The 27,029-nt window shown below is 46.6% G+C and overlaps 1 protein-coding gene and 1 non-coding gene across 2 annotated transcripts; both read left to right on the top strand.

Annotated features, from left to right (window-relative positions):
- Window positions 1-952: 952 nt before the first annotated feature.
- kpnb1 (karyopherin (importin) beta 1) lies at window positions 953-27,029 on the top strand. Its single transcript, XM_044331724.1, has 22 exons — window positions 953-1,240; window positions 2,087-2,145; window positions 9,291-9,473; window positions 9,553-9,753; window positions 12,073-12,225; window positions 13,099-13,158; window positions 14,041-14,130; window positions 14,209-14,319; window positions 14,409-14,510; window positions 14,618-14,842; window positions 14,952-15,143; window positions 15,564-15,694; window positions 16,245-16,392; window positions 16,817-16,888; window positions 16,978-17,122; window positions 17,306-17,388; window positions 18,348-18,455; window positions 23,139-23,282; window positions 23,768-23,873; window positions 24,849-24,963; window positions 25,407-25,568; window positions 25,995-27,029. Coding segments are annotated over exons 1-22 (2,631 nt in total). The 5' UTR covers window positions 953-1,200; the 3' UTR covers window positions 25,996-27,029.
- On the top strand, window positions 24,023-24,161 carry LOC122967834. The gene has a single exon (XR_006398690.1). It is a non-coding gene; the product is annotated as a small nucleolar RNA SNORA79 (small nucleolar RNA).

Consider the following 27,029-nt stretch of genomic DNA (forward strand, 5'->3'; position numbering starts at 1 on the left):
ACTTTCTACTCCACTACATTTATTTGACAGCTTTAGTTACTTTTCAGATGAAGATTTGACACAATGGATAATATAACAAGCTTTTAAAATACAACACATTGTTAAAGATGAAACCAGTGGTTTCCAACCTTTTTGTCTTTTGACGTCTTACAAAAAGCAGTGTGTAGTCGGGGTCACATTTCACATGTCTATGAGTTGTTAACAGCTCCACCAAATAGTGATTTTTCCCTCTAAACTTCTCACATGCTTTCATTTCAATAAATGTTCAAATGATCCAATATTTCAGCAAAAATCAAAGATTAGAGAAAAAGTCCAAAAACTGAAAACAGATTTGTGTATCAGAACTTTGTTTTTTCTTCTTTCCTCTCCCATTAATCATCTCACCACCCCTCAGATTTATCTGCTGACCCTTTGGAGGGACCCGACCCCTAGGTTGGGAACCACTGGACTAAACTAGCTAACTGTATATAAAGTAGTGTAAACTAGCTCCACCTCCAGCAGCTACAACAGTAACATGCTGCTCTAACACTGATGCTTCACTATTAATAATCTAATGATGTCATATATAATAATATATCAGTCAGAGGGACCAAACCACTACTTTTACTGCAATACTTTAACTACATCAAGCTCATAATACTTATGTACTTTTACTGCAATACTTTAACTACATCAAGCTCATAATACTTATGTACTTTTACTGCAATACTTTAACTACATCAAGCTCATAATACTTATGTACTTTTACTGTAGGAGGGTTTTTCATGCAGGACTTTTACTTGTAACGGAGTATTTTTACATCGTTATATTGGTACTTTTACTGCAGTAAAGTATCTGAGTATTGTTTGTAACTACATTTTCTTGCTGTGTTGTGTCTCGCCTCCGCCCAACCTGCACTACTTTAAGGTGTCCTGCGGTCCCTGAAGGCAGCACGTCGCCCCGTCAGCGCGTGATATCCTTCCGCGGGAGAGAAGCGCGCGGCCCTTTCCCTCCGACAGCACAGGATGTGAACGGGACGTTACTCTGCGCCACCGTGAACGTTTCCCGCCCCATCCGACTGAAACACACCGAGCTAGCACCGGGTCCCTCCGCCTGAACCCGCCCTGCGGCGCCACCGACGGAGCTCCGTGAAGAAATATAATCTGCTGCGAGCTGCGCGGCAACCGAAACCGAGAGAGAGAGAGCGAGGCTGCCGGCGGAATGGAGCTCATCACAATCCTCGAAAAAACGGTCTCTCCAGGTGATTATCAGCACCGCAGCCTCCGCACACCATACGCCCGCGCTCCGCGGCTGTATGTTGGGGCGGCGGCTGCTCCGGTGAACCGGCGGCGGCTGCTCCGGTGAACCGGTGAAAGTTTAAAGGAGGGAAAAGCTTCGCTAGCGGGGAGCTAGCTCGTCATGCTAACGCTAACGTCACGGCCCCAGTCCCCGCAGATAACGCGGGTGACTCTGCACTCTGTCCGGCGGATTCTCGCAGCCTGACAGCGGCGGTAACCCGCCGATCAGCCCGCTGATCCATTAAAAATGCAGTCACATAATAATCCTGCCGGTTCGGTTCGCGGAGGCTGACCTGACAGCCGGATTCAGCTCGCGACCCTGCCCATGCCCGTTAGCCGCTCTGCTAGCCCCTGCTGCCGGCCGCCTCCCGCACGCATGCCCGGCTAACGGCTCTTTTAAACCGCTTAAACCGGAGAAAAGTGCCTCCAGTCGCTACTTTAGCGTTGTTCAGTTTCTTTACACCGAGTTGATGTTGTTTAAACCGAATTGCTGTTTGTCCCGAAAACTTTATTTTTGCGTCTTAAAATGTGTCCCGGCGGCCGGCTAATGCTAGCATGCTAACGCGGCTAACACGCACGCTGGAGCCGCGGCGTGCTTCCTCCGGCGGGACCGGGTGCCGTATCAGTGAAATCCTCCTTTAATGTCGTTCATTAATGGGACGTATCTGTAACATGTCCTCTGTCTAAGCCCGGTAAACCTCCCGGTTCACGGTTTATATTGGAAGGTTCGTGGTAAAGGCGTGTATTAGCATGCTAGCTGTGTGTGCTACATTGAATAACCCCTCTCCCCTCCTCTCCTCTCCCCGCAGATCGGAATGAACTGGAGGCGGCTCAGAAGTTTCTGGAGCAGGCTGCCATAGAGAACCTGGTTAGTATGTTGTTAGCATGTTGGTAATGTGTTGTGTGGACTGTGGAGGGGAAGCTAACAGACCTGCTGCTACAGTCAGACATGCAGCAGCATGGAGGAGAGAGGAACTCAGGACAGCTGCTGCCCCCCCCCCCCCCCACTAAAACACACACACACACACACACACACACACACACACAGCCTGCTAGCGTTAGCATTTCATGGAGGCAGCTACACCCATCTGATGTGGTGAGAGCTGCAGATTCAGCGTGTTCATCAGCTAATATGTCGCTTTACAGACATTTAAAGGGTCATTTCACCCAAATTATAAAAGACACAGACACACAAGCAGTGTCTGTCCAGCCTGATTTAGTTGTTCTGGTTTTGGAGATTCAGTATCTCCAAGTTAAATGTTTTCTGCTCTCTGCTCGGACAGATTTCAACAACTCAGCAGCAACATATGCAGCAGTGGTGGGCAAACTGTGGCTTGTGGGCCAAATCTGGCCCTCCAGCTACAGTTTTAGTCCCCCTGCTGAAAGCTGAAGTTCTGACTTTAATAGTTTAGATAAAAACCTTGAACATAAAGTTTGATAAATCTGCTGTGGATAACAAATTAAACCCCAGTGAACATCAGCTGTTTGAACTCTGATGCTGCTGACATTAAAGGACCAGTTCCCCAGTGTTCCCAGTATGTTAAACCAGCAGTCAGGTGTCTGTAATCATTCCTCCTGTTCATACTGGATATTAAAAGATCCTTCAAATGTGCTTTCAATGGAAGTGATGGAGGATAAAATCCACAGTGTGTCCACACAGTCATTTAAAGTCTGTGTGAAGCTTCTATTCAGCTTCATCAGTCTGAGTTAGTCATATCAAGTGGATATCTGACACATTTACAGTCTTTTTAGCATCAAATTCCCTCTTTGTGTTTCCTCGGACAGTGTTTCCCTGTTGAGCTGCAGGTGGAAGTATAGTAACAAAAAGAGGAACTTTGGCACTAAAAAGACTGTAACGTTGAAAGATATCTACTTGATTTGACTCATTTGGACGCTGAAGCTTCATATTAGCTTCAGACTGTGGATTTTGTCCTCCATCACTTCCATTGTAAGGTCATTATGAAGGGATCTTCTAATGGTCAGTATGAACAGGAGGAATGATTACAGCTTTAATGTTTATTTGATGACTGACTGATGGTTTAAGACACTTGATAAACTGAAAATTAATGACAGAATATATATTCATGAATCTGTTAACTCACTAATGAGAAAAATGATCTTGCATATAATCCTAAACACTGTTAGAAATCTATTTTCTTCTTAATTAAAAGAAATGAACTAAACATACAGCCTGAATCAACTGAACCATGAAGAAGCTTCAGTCCTGCTCCATCAGTTGATTAGTTCTTAAAATGCTGCTAAGTTATAAATTCAACCTCAAACATGCAAAACAGTTTAAAAAGTGAGTTTTTAGAGCTGGATATTATGGATATTATGGATATTATGGATATTATGGTTTATCATTTAACACAAGTTACAAGATGTTTCAGTTTTTGGCTGAAATGTAGAGCTAATGGTTTCATCTCTGGATGATCTGAACCAGCTGAGCAGCAGCTGAAGGTTCAACAGTAACAGTCTGATGTGTTGATACATGCAGAGCTGCAACTAATGATCATTATTGATTAATCTCATTTATTCTCTTGATTAGTCGTTTGGTCCATAAAAATGTTAGAAAATATTAAAATGTTGATCAATGTTTCCTAAAGATGACGTCATCAAAGATCTTCAGTTTACTGTCAGAGACTAAAGAAACCAGCAAACATTCACATTTAACAAGCTGCAATCAGAGAATATTGACTCTAAATGATTGATTGATTATCTGGTAGCTGGTTGCAGCTGAAGATCCTGAACATCAGTGTTTCTGTCTGGAGTTTCACTTTAGTCTAATCTGCTGACTAATAACAGAAGTCAGTGGGCGACTCCCTGATCGGATGCTGCTGAGTATCAACAACATCAAACTCAACTCCCGTCTGCACTAATATCACTATAACATCACTATAACATCACTATAACATCAATATAACATCACTATAACATCACTATAACATCACTATAACATCAATATAACATCACTATAACATCACTATAACATCACTATAACATCTGCAACACTAACAGGCACCTTTCTGTGACATGTTAACCTCCTAAAACACTTTTACAGTCAAAACTGAAGAGTTTTAGTTTCTGGATACTGCATGATGATGATGATGATGATGATGATGATATATTTGCATCAATGTGATGAAGCACTTTGATTTTACAGCTATTGATGAAAAGCAGATATTTTATCCATAAACAGTTGCTTCAGGAGCATGTAGTGACATCAGAGTATAGATGGATCACATGACTCATTGATCATCTGTTAGAGCTCAGTAATGATCAATAAAGAAGCTCCAACTCAGACTCCAGGAATATCTAATAATATCTAATAGGTTAATCAATACGTCATTCATGCAACTCAACAACTGCAGCAGAGTCTTAAAAAGATGATTGACAGTCTCAGACGGCTGCGTTTCCAACGACAACAAAAGAAATGAAATAAAAATAAATATTATCTCAGTTTCAACCGAAGCTGCTTGAAAAGTTTATCAACGTAAAACACGGATCATAATAAACGTTTATACTGTTCCCTCAGCTCTGCACCAATCAGATCGCCTCTGTCCACACCACGCCACCGCTAGCATACTGTTAGCCATTAGCTTACTGTTAGCCGTTAGCTTACTGTTAGCCGTTAGCTTACTGTTAGCCGTTAGCTTACTGTTAGTCGTTAGCTTACTGTTAGCCGTTAGCTAGTAGCCTGTACACTGCCGCTGAACCACGAGTGCTGCCTCAGATTGTCCAGACTGTTCTATAACACAACTGCTAACAAAACTTAATGTCCTTTACTGAACCGCCGCTGTGACTGTAGTTTAAAAACATCTTAAAAATACATTTAAATCATTCGCTGGGTTTATAATATGGACGTTACAGGATATAATCTTTAACGTGTTTCATCACTTCCTGTAACGACAACTAGAGAGAATAAATCAGCTCATCAGTCACTAGATAACATGAGTTAGAAACGTTACAGTATTCAAATGTCAACCATCCGCCCCCCAAACCAGCCAATCAACAACCATCCGCCCCCCAAACCAGCCAATCAACAACCATCCGCCCCCCAAACCAGCCAATCAACAACCATCCGCCCCCCAAACCAGCCAATCAACAACCATCCGCCCCCCAAACCAGCCAATCAACAACCATCCGCCCCCCAAACCAGCCAATCAACAACCGTCCGCCCTCCAAACCACCAGACCAGTAATACTGAATTTAACCACCAGGTGTCGCACATGACTCAGTTGCTCCTGAGTGGAGCTCAGTGAGATCAGCTGAGTCACACAAAGTGTTTTTATTTGTGTTTCTGGTTTAACAGCCGGAAACACTGCAGCTATGCTACGCTAACTAGCATGGTAAAATGATCCGTCACGCCTCTTTGTATCCGCTTGTGTTCATAACACATCAGCATCCAGCCGGTTTAGCCGGGTTATTGATGATATCGGCAGCGTTAGCCGGGTTATCGACGATATCGGCAGCGTTAGCCGGGTTATCGACGATATCGGCAGCGTTAGCCGGGTTATCGACGATATCGGCAGCGTCAGCCGGGTTATTGATGATATCGGCAGCGTTAGCCGGGTTATCGACGATATCGGCAGCGTTAGCCGGGTTATCGACGATATCGGCAGCGTTAGCCGGGTTATCGACGATATCGGCAGCGTTAGCCGGCTGGACAGCAGCAGCCTGTCGGCGTCAGAGCCGCCGTCTGAGGCGCTCAGACGTCTCATTATGACACATGCCACTTCAGTTGGAAGTCAAACCGGTTTAAGCTGGTACACCAGACTGGCAAAACCGGAAACCAACCCAACCCTAGAAGGTACCAGTGACAGCAGCAGGAAGGCTGAATGTACACAGGATGATACGCAGCAGTGGAACCAGTAGTTGACTGGTTTATGCAGAGTTCACCAGTCAGTGAAAGTGTTCCTGCTGGCTCTGGTCCTGGACCAGGTCCTGGACCAGGTCCTGGAGGCATCTTCCTGCATCTGCTGGCTGACCGTTTCCATCAGTGCAAAAACAAGAATTCAAACAAATCAAATGAGTTTATTTCCTGCAGCTGTGAGTTATAACTGATCTACATCCTCGTGTTTACAGCTCACTTATCTCTAAAAATCTGCTTTGAAAAACAAATCTTTCTATATTTTTATTTTCTTAAATTGAGTTGTGATAGTTTTCATTCTTCAGCCTCCAGTCCGATAAGGGACACGTGGCCGGCAGCGTCTATTGTAGTAATCCTCCTTTTGTTACCGTAGCGATAGACGAGCCATATGGAGGACGGACGATGCTCAGAAACACTAAACAAACCGTCATCAGACTGAGTTTCTAGTCTTTAAATCAAAGATATATTGTGTTTCTGTCCTGACTGAGATGAAACGTTTAACAGAAAGATGAAGTCGGTGTTTTAGTGTTGTGGGTGTAAAGAGCTCTGACAGCCTGATGGAGCTGCAGAGGAGGAGGATGAGGATGATGATGATGATCAGACTTTATTTCTGTGGACTGACTGTACAATCAGCTGAGAGCAGAGCTGTTAAATAATGTTTCTTTTAGCTTCCTGTTGTTACTGCTGTTAATAAATGAGGGATAGTGACGAACCTGCAGAGAATCATCAGTGACTCTACAGCTTTATAGTGAGTTTCTGCTCATTGTTTATTTGTTTACTGCTCTGCTTCACTCTCAGCGTCTCATACTGAACACGACCTGCTCAGTTAGCCGTAGACTACCTGCTCAGTTAGCTGTAGACTAGCTGCTCAGTTAGCCGTAGACTACCTGCTCAGTTAGCTGTAGACTACCTGCTCAGTTAGCTGTAGACTAGCTGCTCAGTTAGCTGTAGACTACCTGCTCAGTTAGCTGTAGACTAGCTGCTCTCAGTTAGCTGTAGACTAGCTGCTCAGTTAGCTGTAGACTAGCTGCTCTCAGTTAGCTGTAGACTAGCTGCTCAGTTAGCTATAGACTAGCTGCTCAGTTAGCTGTAGACTACCTGCTCAGTTAGCCGTAGACTAGCTGCTCAGTTAGCTGTAGACTACCTGCTCAGTTAGCCGTAGACTAGCTGCTCAGTTAGCTGTAGACTAGCTGCTCAGTTAGCTGTAGACTACCTGCTCAGTTAGCTGTAGACTAGCTGCTCAGTTAGCTGTAGACTAGCTGCTCAGTTAGCTGTAGACTACCTGCTCAGTTAGCTGTAGACTACCTGCTCAGTTAGCTGTAGACTACCTGCTCAGTTAGCTATAGACTAGCTGCTCTCAGTTAGCTATAGACTAGCTGCTCTCAGTTAGCTGTAGACTAGCTGCTCAGTTAGCTGTAGACTAGCTGCTCAGTTAGCTGTAGACTAGCTGCTCACAGTTAGCTGTAGACTAGCTGCTCTCAGTTAGCTGTAGACTACCTGCTCACAGTTAGCTGTAGACTAGCTGCTCTCAGTTAGCTGTAGACTAGCTGCTCTCAGTTAGCTGTAGACTAGCTGCTCACAGTTAGCTGTAGACTAGCTGCTCTCAGTTAGCTGTAGACTACCTGCTCACAGTTAGCTATAGACTAGCTGCTCTCAGTTAGCTGTAGACTAGCTGCTCTCAGTTAGCTGTAGACTAGCTGCTCACAGTTAGCTGTAGACTAGCTGCTCTCAGTTAGCTGTAGACTACCTGCTCACAGTTAGCTGTAGACTAGCTGCTCTCAGTTAGCTGTAGACTAGCTGCTCACAGTTAGCTATAGACTAGCTGCTCTCAGTTAGCTGTAGACTACCTGCTCACAGTTAGCTGTAGACTACCTGCTCACAGTTAGCTGTAGACTACCTGCTCACAGTTAGCTGTAGACTAGCTGCTCTCAGTTAGCTGTAGACTAGCTGCTCTCAGTTAGCTGTAGACTAGCTGCTCTCAGTTAGCTGTAGACTAGCTGCTCTCAGTTAGCTGTAGACTAGCTGCTCTCAGTTAGCTGTAGACTACCTGCTCACAGTTAGCTGTAGACTACCTGCTCACAGTTAGCTGTAGACTACCTGCTCACAGTTAGCTGTAGACTAGCTGCTCTCAGTTAGCTGTAGACTAGCTGCTCTCAGTTAGCTGTAGACTACCTGCTCAGTTAGCTATAGACTAGCTGCTCTCAGTTAGCTGTAGACTACCTGCTCAGTTAGCTATAGACTAGCTGCTCTCAGTTAGCTGTAGACTACCTGCTCAGTTAGCTATAGACTAGCTGCTCTCAGTTAGCTGTAGACTACCTGCTCAGTTAGCTATAGACTAGCTGCTCTCAGTTAGCTGTAGACTACCTGCTCAGTTAGCTGTAGACTACCTGCTCAGTTAGCTATAGACTAACTGCTCTCAGTTAGCTGTAGACTAGCTGCTCAGTTAGCTGTAGACTAGCTGCTCAGTTAGCTGTAGACTAGCTGCTCAGTTAGCTGTAGACTACCTGCTCAGTTAGCCGTAGACTATCTGCTCAGTTAGCCGTAGACTACCTGCTCAGTTAGCCGTAGACTACCTGCTCAGTTAGCTGTAGACTAGCTGCTCTCAGTTAGCTGTAGACTAGCTGCTCTCAGTTAGCTGTAGACTAGCTGCTCTCAGTTAGCTGTAGACTAGCTGCTCTCAGTTAGCTGTAGACTAGCTGCTCAGTTAGCTGTAGACTAGCTGCTCAGTTAGCTATAGACTAGCTGCTCTCAGTTAGCTGTAGACTACCTGCTCAGTTAGCTGTAGACTAGCTGCTCTCAGTTAGCTGTAGACTAGCTGGTGAACATAGTGGAGCAGATGTTTCCTTCAGGAGTTGGTAGAGAGCAGAAACAGCTAACAGAGAGAATATTAGACAGAAACAGACTCCACATGAATGATAATGTTGCTCCGTAAATAAACTGTTTGCTAACATGTTCAACATGTCAACTTGTTTAATGGTTTTATTGTTCACCAACTTGTAACTCTTGTTTTAAAAGCTGCTTTATAAATAAAACTTCCTGATAAGCTGCTGATGAGTCAGAGTTGAGTTCATCACTTGTTTTATTCTGACATGTTTCTCTCTGTAATCTCACGTCTCTTCCTCCTCTCTCCTCCTCTTCCTCAGCCCACATTCCTGGTGGAGTTGTCCAAAGTGTTGGCGAACCCAGGAAACACTCAGGTGGCTCGTGTGGCCGCCGGCCTGCAGGTGAAGAACTCTCTGACCTCCAAAGACCCCGACGTCAAGACGCAGTACCAGCAGAGATGGCTGGCCATCGACGCCAACGCTCGCCGCGAGATCAAAAACTACGTAAGGACGCAGAACGCCTGCGGGGAAGGGTTGCTTTGATGTTCACTGTCTCATCACGTCCCCGTCTTGTCTCTCTCAGGTTTTACAGACTCTGGGCACGGAGACGTATCGACCCAGCTCGGCGTCGCAGTGCGTCGCTGGGATCGCCTGCGCGGAGATTCCCGTCAACCAGTGGCCCGAGCTGATCCCCCAGCTGGTGGCCAACGTCACCGACCCCTCCAGCACCGAACACATGAAGGAGTCCACGCTGGAGGCCATCGGATACATCTGCCAGGACATCGTGAGTGATCGCACACACACACACACACACACACACACACCGCTCATCATCTCTCAGCTAACTGATGAAGATGTCGGTCACAGTTCACTAAAAGCTGACGTGACGTCCTCAGACTGTCCGTCAGTCCAACCAACGGTAACCAGGACAACAGCAGAGCACTGCTGTGATCATTAAATATACTGGAGAGTAACATGAGTGATTGACAGCTGACTCATCATTAATAATCCTTCAGTTCTGCACCATAAAATAATAATAATCACAAAATAAACAAACGAGTGTGATAGTGAAGGACGTGAACGGTGCATCAGGATGAAGCTGCTGATCAGCTGATCTGTTACATCAGCATTGAGAATAGATGAATGTTTTAAATATGAATCTAAATATGAAAGGACAGACTCAGCCGGTGTTTGCAGTCAGCTGGAACATGACCAGCTCACTGTCACATGACTCGTTATCACGGTCGTCATGTTTATCACGTCGTGTTTATTGTAATATGTCCACTTTAAGCAAATGAAGACGGTGATAATGAGTCATGTGACTCACCTGTGAGCGAACCTGAACGCACTGTTGGCTCTTAATAAAGTCACAGTGAAGTCACTACAGCGTGCGCTGGTTCACTTTGATTTTCACCATCAATCTAAATATATAAATAAATCTAAATATTGTTTCTGGAGCAGCGACAGCAGAGACTGATCTAACATGTCACTTCAATCATATGACGGACCTTTAGAAAGACACCAGTCCTTCCTCCTCCTCCCCTTCCTCCTCCTCCCCTTCCTCCTCCTCCTCTTCCTCCTCCTCCTCTTCCTCCTCCTCCCCTTCCTCCTCCTCCTCTTCCTCCTCCCTGTGCTGAAGGTGTCGCTGGTGGAGGGAGGAGCTGGTTTAGTTGAGTTGAAGCAGCTGTAAAACACTCTGCTGTTTATTAACCAGTAACAGAAACAAACATAGTCGACAACTTCAGGTTAACTTCACTTCACCTGGTTCAGTGTGAGAGTGTGTGAGAGTGTGTGAGAGTGTGTGAGAGTGTGTGAGAGTGTGTGAGAGAGTGTGAGAGTGTGTGAGAGTGTGAGAGAGTGTGAGAGTGTGTGAGAGTGTGTGAGAGTGTGTGAGAGTGTGAGAGAGTGTGTGAGAGTGTGAGAGAGTGTGAGAGTGTGTGAGAGTGTGTGAGAGTGTGTGAGAGTGTGAGAGAGTGTGAGAGAGTGTGAGAGAGTGTGAGAGAGTGTGAGAGAGTGTGAGAGAGTGTGAGAGAGTGTGTGAGAGTGTGTGAGAGTGTGAGAGAGTGTGAGAGAGTGTGAGAGAGTGTGAGAGAGTGTGAGAGTGTGTGAGAGTGTGTGAGAGAGTGTGAGAGTGTGTGAGAGTGTGTGAGAGTGTGAGAGAGTGAAGGACAGAAGCAGTTCGACCATAAATGATAAAATATTAAATGTGACGTCAGAGTTGATGTGTGAGTGACTGTAACTGTTGATGATGTCATCACCGTCAGTCTATAACGAGGCTCGTTATCGTTTGACGTCTGTTTTAATAATTTCACTTTCATGAAGGAAACTAAAAAGCTTCAAATCGTCACATTTAGAAGCTGCAACATTCAGATTTTTATTTTAGTTCAAATGGTGAATTTAGTGTTCAGGGTTTAATGGCTGCAGGTCTAGATCAGGGTCTCTCTAACCTGCAGGTCTAGATCAGGGTCTCTCTAACCTGCAGGTCTAGATCAGGGTCTCTCTAACCTACAGGTCTAGATCAGGGTCTCTCTAACCTACAGGTCTAGATCAGGGTCTCTCTAACCTACAGGTCTAGATCAGGGTCTCTCTAACCTACAGGTCTAGATCAGGGTCTCTCTAACCTACAGGTCTAGATCAGGGTCTCTCTAACCTGCAGGTCTAGATCAGGGTCTCTCTAACCTGCAGGTCTAGATCAGGGTCTCTCTAACCTACAGGTCTAGATCAGGGTCTCTCTAACCTACAGGTCTAGATCAGGGTCTCTCTAACCTACAGGTCTAGATCAGGGTCTCTCTAACCTACAGGTCTAGATCAGGGTCTCTCTAACCTGCAGGTCTAGATCAGGGTCTCTCTAACCTGCAGGTCTAGATCAGGGTCTCTCTAACCTGCAGGTCTAGATCAGGGTCTCTCTAACCTGCAGGTCTAGATCAGGGTCTCTCTAACCTGCAGGTCTAGATCAGGGTCTCTCTAACCTGCAGGTCTAGATCAGGGTCTCTCTAACCTGCAGGTCTAGATCAGGGTCTCTCTAACCTGCAGGTCTAGATCAGGGTCTCTCTAACCTGCAGGTCTAGATCAGGGTCTCTCTAACCTGGTTCTGCTTGTTCAGGATCCGGAGCAGCTGCAGGAAAACGCCAACCAGATCCTGACGGCCATCATCCAGGGCATGAGGAAGGAGGAGCCCAGCAACAACGTCAAACTGGCGGCGACCAACGCCCTCCTCAACTCACTGGAGTTCACCAAAGCCAACTTCGACAAGGAGGTACGAACATCTCTGGATCTGGATCTGGATCAGGATCCGGCTGCTCCACACATGACGTGTTGCGTGTGGGTCGCAGGTCTCTGCAGGTCTTAAAGCAGTAGATCTAGTCTCCTCCTCACGACTGAGCAGCCGAAGCTCCTGGTGAATAAAGTGAAAGTGTGATTGTTGTCGTGCAGGAAGCTGTTTGATGTTTTGTTGCAGAGTTTCAGTAACAAACAGCTGCAGGAAGTCTCGTCCTCTGACTGAGACTTCAGCTGAAACCTGGTTAATCTATTTGATCAGGGATCAATTACATCTTTAAACTGATTGTCATATATATATATTGATATAAACCGTCAGACTTTCATCCTTTGGTTGGTGTTAAATTTCCTTTTTATGTGGGATTAAAAGTCTTAAATGAAACCTGCAGTCAGCTGGTTTCTCTTCCTTCTGTCTGGGGACAAATATGATTAAATATTATTAAATATTATTAAATATTATTAAATATCAGATATTTGAACTGTTGGGAGCAGTTTGTCCTGTGATCCAGCAGAGGGCGTTAAAGTTCAGCATCAGCTTGACCGTCAGTAAACTGAGACGGACACATCAGATATATATATATATATATATATATATATATATATATATATATATATATATATATATATTATATTTACCCACAGAGATAAGTGAACAGCAGATCAGACTGTTTTCCAGATGTGTGAACAGCAGCAGGTAGTTTGAAGGTTTCATTCTGTTAAAGTGTGATCAGTGTTTCCTGAAGACGAGTTTTTACTGTCAGAGACTGAAGAAACCAGCGAATCTTCACATGTAACCAGCTGCAGTCAGAGACTTTGACTGGTGTGATTGATTTTTCTCTTGGTCCTGTTTCAGACGGAGAGACACTTCATCATGCAGGTGGTGTGTGAAGCTACACAGTGTCCCGACACCAGAGTGAGTAACGACAGACGAGCCGCCGCCACTTCCTGTTTCTCTTTATTAAAACACACACGCAGAACAAAAAAACCCAAAAAAACCACATCAACACGAAGAACAAACACTGAAATATACTGAAAGTTTCCCTCCAACATATGACATCACAGCTAGTCCAGAGCCAATCAGAGTCCAGTATTTAACTTGCACACATGTGATGTGGAGACATGAAGCCTCCAGTCAACAAACACTTAATCAATATTTACAGATGATTGATTGATATTACACAAAGTGTTTTATATACAGCTGAGAACATCTGCTGAGGATCAATAACTGTTCTTATCCTTCATCTCCACACAATAACTCCTCATCTTCCTCAGTACAGCCGATCATAACAATACATGTTATTAATCAACTGTGTTGTGTGCGTGCGTACATGTGTGTGTGTTTCTGTGTGTGTGCGTTATTGTGTGTGTGTGTGTGCGTACATGTGTGTGTGTTTCTGTGTGCGTGCGTGTGTGTGCGTTATTGTGTGTGTGTGTGTGTGTGTGCGTACGTGTGTGTGTGTGTGCGTACGTGTGTGTGTGTGCGTACATGTGTGTGTTTCTGTGTGTGTGCGTTATTGTGTGTGTGTGTGTGTGTGTGTGTGTGTGCGTTATTGTGTGTGTGTGTGTGTGTGTGTGTGTGTGTGTGTTGTGTGTGTGTGTGTGTGTTATTGTGTGCGTGCGTGTGTGTGTGTCTGTGCGTGTGTGTGTGTGTTATTGTGTGTGTGTGTGTGTGTGTGTGTTATTGTGTGTGTGTGGGTGTGTGTGTGTTATTGTGTGTGTGTGTGTGTGCGTGCGTGCGTGCGTGCGTGCGTGTGTGTGTGTGTTATTGTGTGTGTGTGTGTGTGTGTGTGTGCAGGTGCGGGTCGCAGCCTTACAGAACCTGGTGAAGATCATGTCTCTGTACTATCAGTACATGGAGACCTACATGGGTCCGGCTCTGTTCGCGGTGAGACCAGTTTAAAACCCAGAAACCAGTTTTTATAAAGACGACAGGATTTTAATCCTCCTCCTCTTCCTCTGTCAGATCACCATCGAGGCGATGAAGAGCGACATCGACGAGGTGGCCTTACAGGGCATCGAGTTCTGGTCCAACGTGTGTGACGAGGAGATGGACCTGGCCATCGAGGCCTCGGAGGTCTGTGAGCCCGACTTTACTGTCCTGAATGTTGAGACTTTAATCAGCTGCCGTCTCCTCACTCTGCTTCGTCTCTCGTCCAATGGCAGGCCTCGGAGCAGGGACGGCCCCCCGAGCACACCAGCAAATTCTACGCCAAAGGGGCCCTGCAGTACCTGGTCCCCATCCTGACGCAGACCCTCACCAAACAGGTACGGCCCCCCCCCGGACCGCCGGCTGCTCCCTCGTCGTCCTCGCTGAGTCTCTTCAGCTATGTCAGATGTTAAAGTTAAAGACGTTGTGATCTTCGTCTCCGCAGGACGAGAACGACGACGACGACGACTGGAACCCCTGCAAGGCGGCGGGCGTGTGTCTGATGCTGCTGGCGACGTGCTGCGAGGACGACGTGGTTCCTCACGTTCTGCCTTTCATCAAAGAACACATCAAACACCCCGACTGGCGTTACCGCGACGCCTCCGTCATGGCGTTCGGATCCATCCTGGAAGGACCTGAACTCAACCAGCTCAAACCGCTCGTCATACAGGTGAGCCGCCTCGCTCGGGCGTCGTGTTTCTCTCTCCGTGTGTTTCACTAACACCCTCCTCTTCCTCCTCCCCCCCCCCCCCCCCCCCCCCCCCCCCCCCCCCCCGCAGGCGATGCCCACCCTGATCGAGCTGATGAAGGACCCCAGCGTGGTGGTGAGGGACACCACGGCGTGGACGGTGGGCAGGATCTGCGAGCTGCTGCCTGAAGCCGCCATCAACGAGATGTACTTGGCCCCCCTGCTGCAGTGTCTGATCGAAGGTCTGGGGGCCGAACCCAGAGTGGCCTCCAACGTCTGCTGGGTGAGGCGGGGGGCGGGGGGGGTGAGGGGGGGGGCACAGAGGGTCTCTGACATCACTGTTACAACATCAGGAAGCTTCACAAACGCCGACGAGCTTCAGACTCGTGATGAACTTTAGAAACTTGGTGTTTGATGAAAACAGACGAGAAGTTTAACACAACTGAACCTTCGTGTCTGTAGTGACTCTGGTGAGGAAACGTGTCAAACAGCACGTCGTCGGTGTAGTCGCCAAATCTTTGTCTCCAGATTTGGTGTAAACATTTAGAGGAACTGAAGTTTCATCTGAACAACAGTAAACGTTACACAAACTAGACTGACGGCAGATTGAAGAACTACTGTGAAGACATCATGTGGTCCTGATGCTGCAGCCTCTCACTGCTTCAGTCTGAGTTTCTTCTTCTTCTTCTCTCCTGTCCGTCAGGCCTTCTCGTCTCTGGCTGAGGCGGCCTACGAGGCCACGGACGCCGCAGAGGACCAGGAGGAGCCCAGCACCTACTGCCTGTCCTCCTCCTTCGAAATCATCGTCCAGAAACTCCTGGAGACCACAGACAGGTACGAGCCCGTCTGTCCTCAGTCACGTCTTCCTGTCAGCGACGTTAACTCACAAGAACTCACAAGAACTTGTGTAAATATATAAATATCCACTGTCAGAGCAAAGAAATATATCACAACATCTAGAAACAAGCAGCAAGAAAACATCTCCAACCATCTCTACTCAAACTAAACCTGATTCTAACCTGAACAGTGAAACTGAGTGTGAACCTCCTCACCATCATGGTTTTCAGCTAAAATTCATCAAAGATAGAAAGACACAGTTTCCTGTCGCAGGACTTCCTGTTGAGTGTGAAGTAGGAAGTTTGAGATGCAGCCGAGTGTGAACCGCAGCTGTAGAAACACACTAAATATAGACGGATGTGAACTGTGACCTGAGAACACACTCAGCTTTATATGAACCTCACTGAGCTGTCACCCAGCAACACAGTGTTCACATTATTCTGTCCACTGAAAACTGCAGTTTAACAGTAACATGAAAACCAAAGAGCAGGTCCGAACAGCTGCCAGATCCAGTAGGAACTGTTGTGAGCTGGTTGTTTCTCTGCAGACCCGACGGACACCAGAACAACCTGCGCTCTGCTGCCTACGAGGCTCTGATGGAGATCGTGAAGAACAGCGCCAAAGACTGTTACCCTGCAGTCCAGAAAACCACACTGGTCATCATGGAGAGACTGCAGCAGGTCCTGCAGATGGAGGTGAGACGGGGAGACCGGGAGGTTTAACACCAGGAGGTTTAACACCGGGAGGTTTAACACCGGGAGGTTTAACACCAGGAGGTTTAGTACCAGGCTGGGTGTGGATGTGTGTTTTTCGGTGTTATTGATCAGTAACGTGTGTCTGGTCTGTGATGATAAATCATGCACCACGCTGACCGTGATGTAAAACACAACCACATTTATCTGAGACCTGATAGATTATAAACATCACACTGAGCTTCATGTTTTCACCTCTCTGTCACTAAGGTGAAGTGTGTGTGTGTGTGTGTGTGTGTGTGTGTGTGTGTTAGTGAGACTGTAAAGTTAAAACCTTCCTGGTCTAAATGAATGTTCACTAGAGTTGTGATATGCAGCGCCACCTCTGGACTTCTGTGTAATGATGTCACTTCCTGTGTGTTTCCAGTCCCACATCCAGAGCACCTCAGACAGAATCCAGTTCAACGACCTGCAGTCGCTGCTGTGCGCCACTCTACAGGTGAGACACACCTGAGCTGTCGCTTTGAGAGCGAACCGTCGGCCGGACGCGCGTGTTCTCTCTCTCACCGCTTCCTGTTTGTGTTTCAGAACGTTCTGCGTAAAGTTCAGCACCAGGACGCCCTGCAGATCTCCGACGTGGTGATGGCCTCGCTGCTGAGGATGTTCCAGAGCACGGCCGGCTCCGGAGGCGTGCAGGAGGACGCTCTGATGGCCGTCTCTACACTGGTGGAAGGTAGACGCACACACGCACACACACACGCACACGCATACACACGCGCGCACACACACACACACACACGCATACACACGCACACACACACACGCACACACACACACACACACACGCACACACACACTGGCGCTGGTTACAGCTGAGAGTCGGGAGGAAGCTGAATGTTTGTGTTGTGTGCTTCAGTTCTGGGCAGCGACTTCCAGAAATACATGGATGCCTTCAAGCCTTTCCTGGCTATCGGACTGAAGAACTACGCTGAGTATCAGGTACGACACGCTGCAGCACTTCTTCTTCTTCTTCTTCTTCTCTGTCTGACAGACTTTTAATAAACCAAACATACAATAACAAGATGAATAAGGTCTGAACCTCAGCAGGAAATAAACTGTCTGTCTGCTTTTACATCCAGTTCAACAACAAACAGCTTAAACGTCTTTAAAAACAGAACTTGGTGATTCTCAGATTTCCCAGGCACCTTGAACGCCGCCTTTACGACCATCAGGGCTGATTTAGCTGCTTTCAGTCACATGATGCTGGTTTACACTCACTGAGCCGCCTGTCATTGATTAAAGCTGCTTGATTGTCCAACATGGCTGCTTGTTAATGTTTGAATGGACTGATAGTTATTGATCAGTAACGTGTGTCTGGTCTGTGATGATAAATCATGCACCACGCTGACCGTGATGTAAAACACAACCACGTTTATCTGAGACCTGATAGATCGAATCAAATCTCACCTTCTGATTCAGCAAATCAAACCGATCAATCAACAAGTTTCAGCAGCAGAATCAATGAATCGATTGAAAACATATGAGCTGATAACGCAGCAGCAGAGTGTGATGTTGTGGTTTCACCACCAGGTGGAGCCTCTCTGTCTCTAATGAGACCACACGGGCTGTAAAACAAACGCACCTCCCTGGCTGCTCAAAACACTACAATACCCATGAGCCTCAGCTGCTGTTGCCACGGAGCAACAAACCGTGTCGCCATAGTTACTGAATTCACCTAAAAGTGACCCAGAAATTAAAGAATCAATCAATCTTTAGCATGTGAAGCTCTGTGATTGGCTGTTTCCTGCTGAAATGCACCCTGGGAGTTTCACCACAGAGGAAGAACAAACTACTGGAGCTTCACTGATTAACTTCTTATAAATGAGTCGTAGTATTGACGATGGTTGCTGTGATTGACCCTGATGATGATGATGATGATGATGATGATGATGATGCAGGTGTGTCTGGCGGCGGTGGGTCTGGTGTGCGACCTGTGCAGAGCTCTGATGTCCAACATCCTGCCTTACTGTGACGAGATCATGCAGCTGCTGCTGGAGAACCTCGGGGTGAGGAAGACTCTCCTGTTCCTGTGTGTGTGTGTGTGTGTGTGTGTGTGTGTGTGCGCGTGTGTGTGTGTGTGTGTGTCTGGTCTGTGATGATAAATCATGCACCACGCTGACCGTGATGTAAAACACAACCACATTTATCTGAGACCTGAATCTTTCTTCTGTTGCCGTCGACGTCTGAAAGCTTGTTTTACTGACTTCCTGCCACACGTTTGAACTACACACACGTTCACCTGAACTACACACACGTTCACCTGAACTACACACACGTTCACCTGAACTACACACACGTTCACCTGAACTACACACACGTTCACCTGAACTACACACACATTTACCTGAACTACACACACACACGTTTACCTGAACTACACACACACACGTTCACCTGAACTACACACACGTTTACCTGAACTACACACACGTTCACCTGAACTACACACACGTTTACCTGAACTACACACACGTTTACCTGAACTACACACACGTGTACCTGAACTACACACACGTTTACCTGAACTACACACACGTGTACCTGAACTACACACACGTGTACCTGAACTACACACACGTGTACCTGAACTACACACACGTTTACCTGAACTACACACACGTGTACCTGAACTACACACACGTGTACCTGAACTACACACACTTGTACCTGAACTACACACACATTTACCTGAACTACACACACGTTCACCTGAACTACACACACGTTCACCTGAACTACACACACGTTTACCTGAACTACACACACGTGTACCTGAACTACACACACGTTTACCTGAACTACACACACGTGTACCTGAACTACACACACGTGTACCTGAACTACACACACGTGTACCTGAACTACACACACGTGTACCTGAACTACACACACGTTTACCTGAACTACACACACGTGTACCTGAACTACACACACGTGTACCTGAACTACACACACTTGTACCTGAACTACACACACATTTACCTGAACTACACACACGTTCACCTGAACTACACACACGTTCACCTGAACTACACACACGTTTACCTGAACTACACACACGTTCACCTGAACTACACACACGTTCACCTGAACTACACACACGTTCACCTGAACTACACACACGTTTACCTGAACTACACACACGTTTACCTGAACTACACACACGTTTACCTGAACTACACACACACACGTTCACCTGAACTACACACACGTTTACCTGAACTACACACACGTTTACCTGAACTACACACACGTTTACCTGAACTACACACACTTTTACCTGAACTACACACACGTTTACCTGAACTACACACACGTTCACCTGAACTACACACACGTTTACCTGAACTACACACACGTTCACCTGAACTACACACACGTTTACCTGAACTACACACACGTTTACCTGAACTACACACACACACGTTTACCTGAACTACACACACACACGTGTACCTGAACTACACACACATTTACCTGAACTACACACACGTTTACCTGAACTACACACACGTTTACCTGAACTACACACACGTTTACCTGAACTACACACACGTGTACCTGAACTACACACACGTGTACCTGAACTACACACACGTTTACCTGAACTACACACACGTGTACCTGAACTACACACACGTGTACCTGAACTACACACACGTTTACCTGAACTACACACACGTTTACCTGAACTACACACACGTTTACCTGAACTACACACACACACGTGTACCTGAACTACACACACACACGTGTACCTGAACTACACACACGTTTACCTGAACTACACACACACACGTGTACCTGAACTACACACACGTTTACCTGAACTACACACACGTTTACCTGAACTACACACACGTTCACCTGAACTACACACGTTCACCTGAACTACACACACGTTCACCTGAACTACACACGTTCACCTGAACTACACACGTTCACCTGAACTACACACACGTTTACCTGAACTACACACACGTTTACCTGAACTACACACACGTTTACCTGAACTACACACACACACGTGTACCTGAACTACACACACGTTTACCTGAACTACACACACGTTTACCTGAACTACACACACGTTCACCTGAACTACACACGTTCACCTGAACTACACACACGTGTACCTGAACTACACACACGTTCACCTGAACTACACACGTTCACCTGAACTACACACACGTTCACCTGAACTACACACACGTTTACCTGAACTACACACACGTTTACCTGAACTACACACACGTTTACCTGAACTACACACACGTTCACCTGAACTACACACACGTTCACCTGAACTACACACACGTGTACCTGAACTACACACACGTTCACCTGAACTACACACACGTTTACCTGAACTACACACACGTTTACCTGAACTACACACACACACGTTTACCTGAACTACACACACACACGTGTACCTGAACTACACACACGTTTACCTGAACTACACACACGTGTACCTGAACTACACACACGTTTACCTGAACTACACACACGTGTACCTGAACTACACACACGTGTACCTGAACTACACACACGTTTACCTGAACTACACACACGTTTACCTGAACTACACACACGTGTACCTGAACTACACACACGTTTACCTGAACTACACACACGTGTACCTGAACTACACACACGTGTACCTGAACTACACACACGTGTACCTGAACTACACACACGTTTACCTGAACTACACACACGTTTACCTGAACTACACACACGTTTACCTGAACTACACACACGTTTACCTGAACTACACACACACACGTGTACCTGAACTACACACACGTGTACCTGAACTACACACACGTGTACCTGAACTACACACACGTGTACCTGAACTACACACACGTTTACCTGAACTACACACACGTTTACCTGAACTACACACACGTGTACCTGAACTACACACACGTTTACCTGAACTACACACACGTTTACCTGAACTACACACACGTTTACCTGAACTACACACACGTTTACCTGAACTACACACACACACGTGTACCTGAACTACACACACACACGTGTACCTGAACTACACACACGTTTACCTGAACTACACACACGTTTACCTGAACTACACACACGTTCACCTGAACTACACACACGTTCACCTGAACTACACACACGTTCACCTGAACTACACACACGTTTACCTGAACTACACACACGTTTACCTGAACTACACACACGTTTACCTGAACTACACACGTTCACCTGAACTACACACACGTTTACCTGAACTACACACACGTTCACCTGAACTACACACGTTCACCTGAACTACACACACGTTCACCTGAACTACACACACGTTCACCTGAACTACACACACGTTCACCTGAACTACACACGTTCACCTGAACTACACACACGTTTACCTGAACTACACACACGTTTACCTGAACTACACACACGTTCACCTGAACTACACACACACACGTTTACCTGAACTACACACACACACGTGTACCTGAACTACACACACGTTTACCTGAACTACACACACGTGTACCTGAACTACACACACGTGTACCTGAACTACACACACGTGTACCTGAACTACACACACGTGTACCTGAACTACACACACGTTTACCTGAACTACACACACGTTTACCTGAACTACACACACGTTTACCTGAACTACACACACGTTTACCTGAACTACACACACGTGTACCTGAACTACACACACACACGTTTACCTGAACTACACACACGTGTACCTGAACTACACACACACACGTTTACCTGAACTACACACACGTTTACCTGAACTACACACACGTTCACCTGAACTACACACACGTTTACCTGAACTACACACACGTGTACCTGAACTACACACACACACGTTTACCTGAACTACACACACGTTTACCTGAACTACACACACGTTTACCTGAACTACACACACGTTTACCTGAACTACACACACACACGTTTACCTGAACTACACACACACACGTTTACCTGAACTACACACACGTTTACCTGAACTACACACACGTTTACCTGAACTACACACACGTTCACCTGAACTACACACACGTTCACCTGAACTACACACACGTTTACCTGAACTACACACACGTGTACCTGAACTACACACACACACGTTTACCTGAACTACACACACGTGTACCTGAACTACACACACACACGTTTACCTGAACTACACACACGTTTACCTGAACTACACACACGTTCACCTGAACTACACACACGTTTACCTGAACTACACACACGTTCACCTGAACTACACACACGATCACCTGAACTACACACACGTTTACCTGAACTACACACACGTGTACCTGAACTACACACACGTGTACCTGAACTACACACACACACGTTTACCTGAACTACACACACGTTTACCTGAACTACACACACGTGTACCTGAACTACACACACACACGTGTACCTGAACTACACACACACACGTGTACCTGAACTACACACACGTTTACCTGAACTACACACACGTTTACCTGAACTACACACACGTTCACCTGAACTACACACACGATCACCTGAACTACACACGTGTACCTCGCTCCTCTTCCTCCTCTGCGTCCTGCCGTCCTGTGAAGATGTTTGTGTGTCAGGTGACCTTCAGACAGGTGTAACGTCAGCTGTGTGTTTGTGTTCAGAACGAGAACGTCCATCGGTCGGTGAAGCCTCAGATCCTGTCGGCGTTCGGTGACATCGCTCTGGCCATCGGAGGAGAGTTTAAGAAATATCTGGACATCGTCCTGGATACGCTGCAGCAGGCGTCGCAGGCGCAGGTCGACAAGGTGACGACACACACACACACACACACACACACACACACGCTCAGCTGATCACTAGAGGATGATTGAACCTTCATATCTGAGTCTGAACAGATGCAGAGCTGGATGATCATTTATCATAGAAAATAAATGGTTGAAGTTTTCTGAACTGTTTGTGTTTTAATGTTTGAAGTTATTGATCAGTAACGTGTGTCTGGTCTGTGATGATAAATCATGCACCACGCTGACCGTGATGTAAAACACAACCACATTTATCTGAGACCTGATAGATTATAAACATCACACTGAGCTTCATGTTTTCATCTTTAAGGTTAAACGTCAGTGATGTAAAATCTGATTCCTGCTGAACACATTGAACTCATCACAGCTGTTTTATCTTCATTTACACACGAAACCCTGAAGGAACGCTGCGGCATCTCAAAGCTGGCGAGTAAATGTCACATGACCTGTGTGTGTGTGTGTGTGTGTGTGTGTGTGTGTGTGTTCAGACGGACTACGACATGGTGGACTACCTGAACGAGCTGAGGGAGGGCTGTCTGGAGGCGTACACCGGGATCATCCAGGGCCTGAAGGGAGACCAGGAGAACGTCCACCGTAAGACCACGCCGACCGCATGACCGCACGCACGCCGACCACATGACCACACACACCGACCACATGACCGCACGCACGCCAACCACATGACTGCACGCACGCTGACCACATGACCACACATTGATCACATGACCAGGCACCCTGTCAGCTGACGTCGGTTCCTCTTCCTGTCAGCAGTGAGCAGGAGGATTTTACGACGTCACAGAGAGATTTTGGGTTTTTTCACCCAGGAAGCTTCCGGCTGCGGCCGAAACACTAAACTTCCTGGTTTTGCGGAACCCAACAAACAAACAAACAAACAAACAAACAAACAAACATTAATCATGTGACGTCGTCTGCAGGTTCAACTCAGTTCATTCAACTTTGTTTTTCTTCTTTCTTCACTCCTTTTGATTTCACCTCTGCCCTTCATCTTCCTCCCCCTCATCTTCCTCCCCTTCATCTTCCTCCCCCTTCATCTTCCTCCCCATCATCTTCCTCCCCCTTCATCTTCCTCCCCCTTCATCTTCCTCCCCCTCATCTTCCTCCCCATCATCTTCCTCCCCTTCATCTTCCTCCCCCTCATCTTCCTCCCCCTCATCTTCCTCCCCTTCATCTTCCTCCCCCTCATCTTCCTCCCCCTCATCTTCCTCCCCCTCATCTTCCTCCCCTTCATCTTCCTCCCCCTCATCTTCCTCCCCCTCATCTTCCTCCCCCTCATCTTCCTCCCCTTCATCTTCCTCCCCCTCATCTTCCTCCCCCTCATCTTCCTCCCCCTCATCTTCCTCCCCTTCATCTTCCTCCCCCTCATCTTCCTCCCCTTCATCTTCCTCCCCTTCATCTTCCTCCCCCTTCATCTTCCTCCCCCATCATCTTCCTCCTGTCCTCCCTCCTTCCTCACATTGATCTCTCCTTCCCTGTATCTCCTCTCCTCTTCCTCGCCTCCTTCCCTGTATCTCCTCCTCTCCTCTTCCTCGCCTCCTCTTCCTCTGTCAGCTGATGTGATGCTGGTGCAGCCTCGGGTGGAGTTCATCCTCTCCTTCATCCATCACATAGCGGAGGATGAAGATCACTCTGACGGAGTCGTGGCCAACGCTGCTGGACTCATCGGGTAAGGAGGAAGAGGAGGAGGAGGAGGAAGATGATGATTATATTTTTGTGTTTCTGTCACATCTTCTGACTTTAAATGTTTTATTTATTTATTTGTTGTTGTTTATGTTTTAGTCTCTGCTACAGATGCTAATTTAGCGTCGGAGCTAATCTACACACATTTACACTGATAGTGTTGATTAATGTGCAATTAATAAATAAACTAATAAATAAACTAATAAACAGGTAAGTAGATGAATGTTGTGTTTAAAGACCTTCAGACATGAATGACATCATCAACATGTTTATAGTTTATGTCTTTAAATCAGAATTCTGGGTAAATTATCCTCCATAGTTTTATTTCAGCTTCCTGTTTTATTGATCTTCAGTCCTTCATGTTAGTGAACGTGTGTTAACGTGTGTGTGTGCGTGTGTGTGTGTGTGTGTGTGTGTGTGTGTTTTCAGAGACCTGTGCACGGCCTTCGGTAAAGACGTGATGAAGCTGGTGGAGGTTCGTCCGCTCATCAACGACCTGCTGACGGAGGGACGACGCTCCAAAACCACCAAGACCAAGACGCTGGCTACCTGGGCCACCAAGGAGCTCCGCAAGCTGAAGAGCCAGGCCTGGTGAGAACACACACACACACACACACACGTTAACACACACACACACACACACGTTAACACACACACACACGCTGAAGAGCCAGGCCTGGTGAGAACACGCACACACACACACACACATACACACACACACACACACACACACACACACATTCACCTCCGTCCAGTCGTCATGAAAGAGGAAATAAACTACAGACTGTAAACATGTTTATTCTGCTGTAACGCTGGAGGTCTGTGAACATATAAAACATGAGTTTAGTTGTTTGAAGACGTTTTAATGCAGAATAAATCTATAACTATCCTGCATCACTCTGACACCCAACTCATCATCATCATCATCATCATCATCATCATCATCATCATCATCATCAGTACTGTCTGTATTTCCTGTCCACCGTTGCCCTGACGACTCTCTGGTTGTGTTTTCAGATTTTGGCGGCGGGGAAACGAGAGAGAGCGAGATTAGAGACGACATCAGAGAACAACGAGGACAAACTGCCCCACTGGAATTCAACTCTTGTGTGTTTGCGGCGGTTCGCTGCAAACCCGAGCCGAGTGTGAGATGAGACGACGAGTGTGTGAGCGAGCGAGCGAGACGATGACATCACACCACCTTCAGTTCCAGCAGGCGACGACTTCCCCCCCCCCTCCCCTCCTCTTCCTCCTCCTCCTCCTCCTCCTCCTCCTGGACGGCCTGTGGACTGGACTCTTGACTCCCCTAAAAACAAAAAAAAAAGAAAGAAAGAAAAAAAAAAAAAGAAAGACAAACCCCCCCGGAGCCCCTCCCCCCTCCTCCCACAATCCACCTCTCTCGCTGTAGCCGGGCTCGCCAACATCTCCTACGACACGACGATGACGTCACCGACCTGCCGCCCTCCACGCCGAGCCCCCCCCCCCCGGGGGGAGGAGGAGGGGGGGGAGGGGAAACAAAACAGAAAAATAAAAGACTTTTGTGGAATCAAAGATAAATGAATCGACTTTGAGGACTTCTGTGGAAACTTTTGGATTTTCGTTGCTCTTCTTCTTTTCTTCTTCTTCTTCTTCTTCTTCCTCTAAAAGCACTCTGTGGTCGCAGACTTTGATGGTGAACCAGCGACGGAGATCTGACGGACAACAAACAAACCTCCACCTGTCCGGTCCCATCCAAAACAACTACAGCACTAAAAAAAAAAATTCTTTTGAAAGCAGAAGTTCCAAAAACGGACGTGAAACACTTGAGGAAGCTCAGAGGAGACGAGTGCCAAATGTGGAAATAAAACGTGGCGCGGAGCTGCTGGTGGAGCGTTTTTGATTTCCCGCTGCTGCACTTGGTTTGGGAACGGGTCACTCACCATTTTTGCTTGTTTAAAAAAAAAAAAAAAAAAGAATTCAGAGAATTGAAGACGTTTGTATAAGGTTATATTTTTCCATTGCTATAATGAAAATAAAGTAAAAAACAATAAAATGATATGAAACATTCCCCAA

The sequence above is a fragment of the Thunnus albacares genome, chromosome 17 (assembly GCF_914725855.1).
Source record: "Thunnus albacares chromosome 17, fThuAlb1.1, whole genome shotgun sequence".
Classification (NCBI taxonomy): domain Eukaryota; kingdom Metazoa; phylum Chordata; class Actinopteri; order Scombriformes; family Scombridae; genus Thunnus; species Thunnus albacares.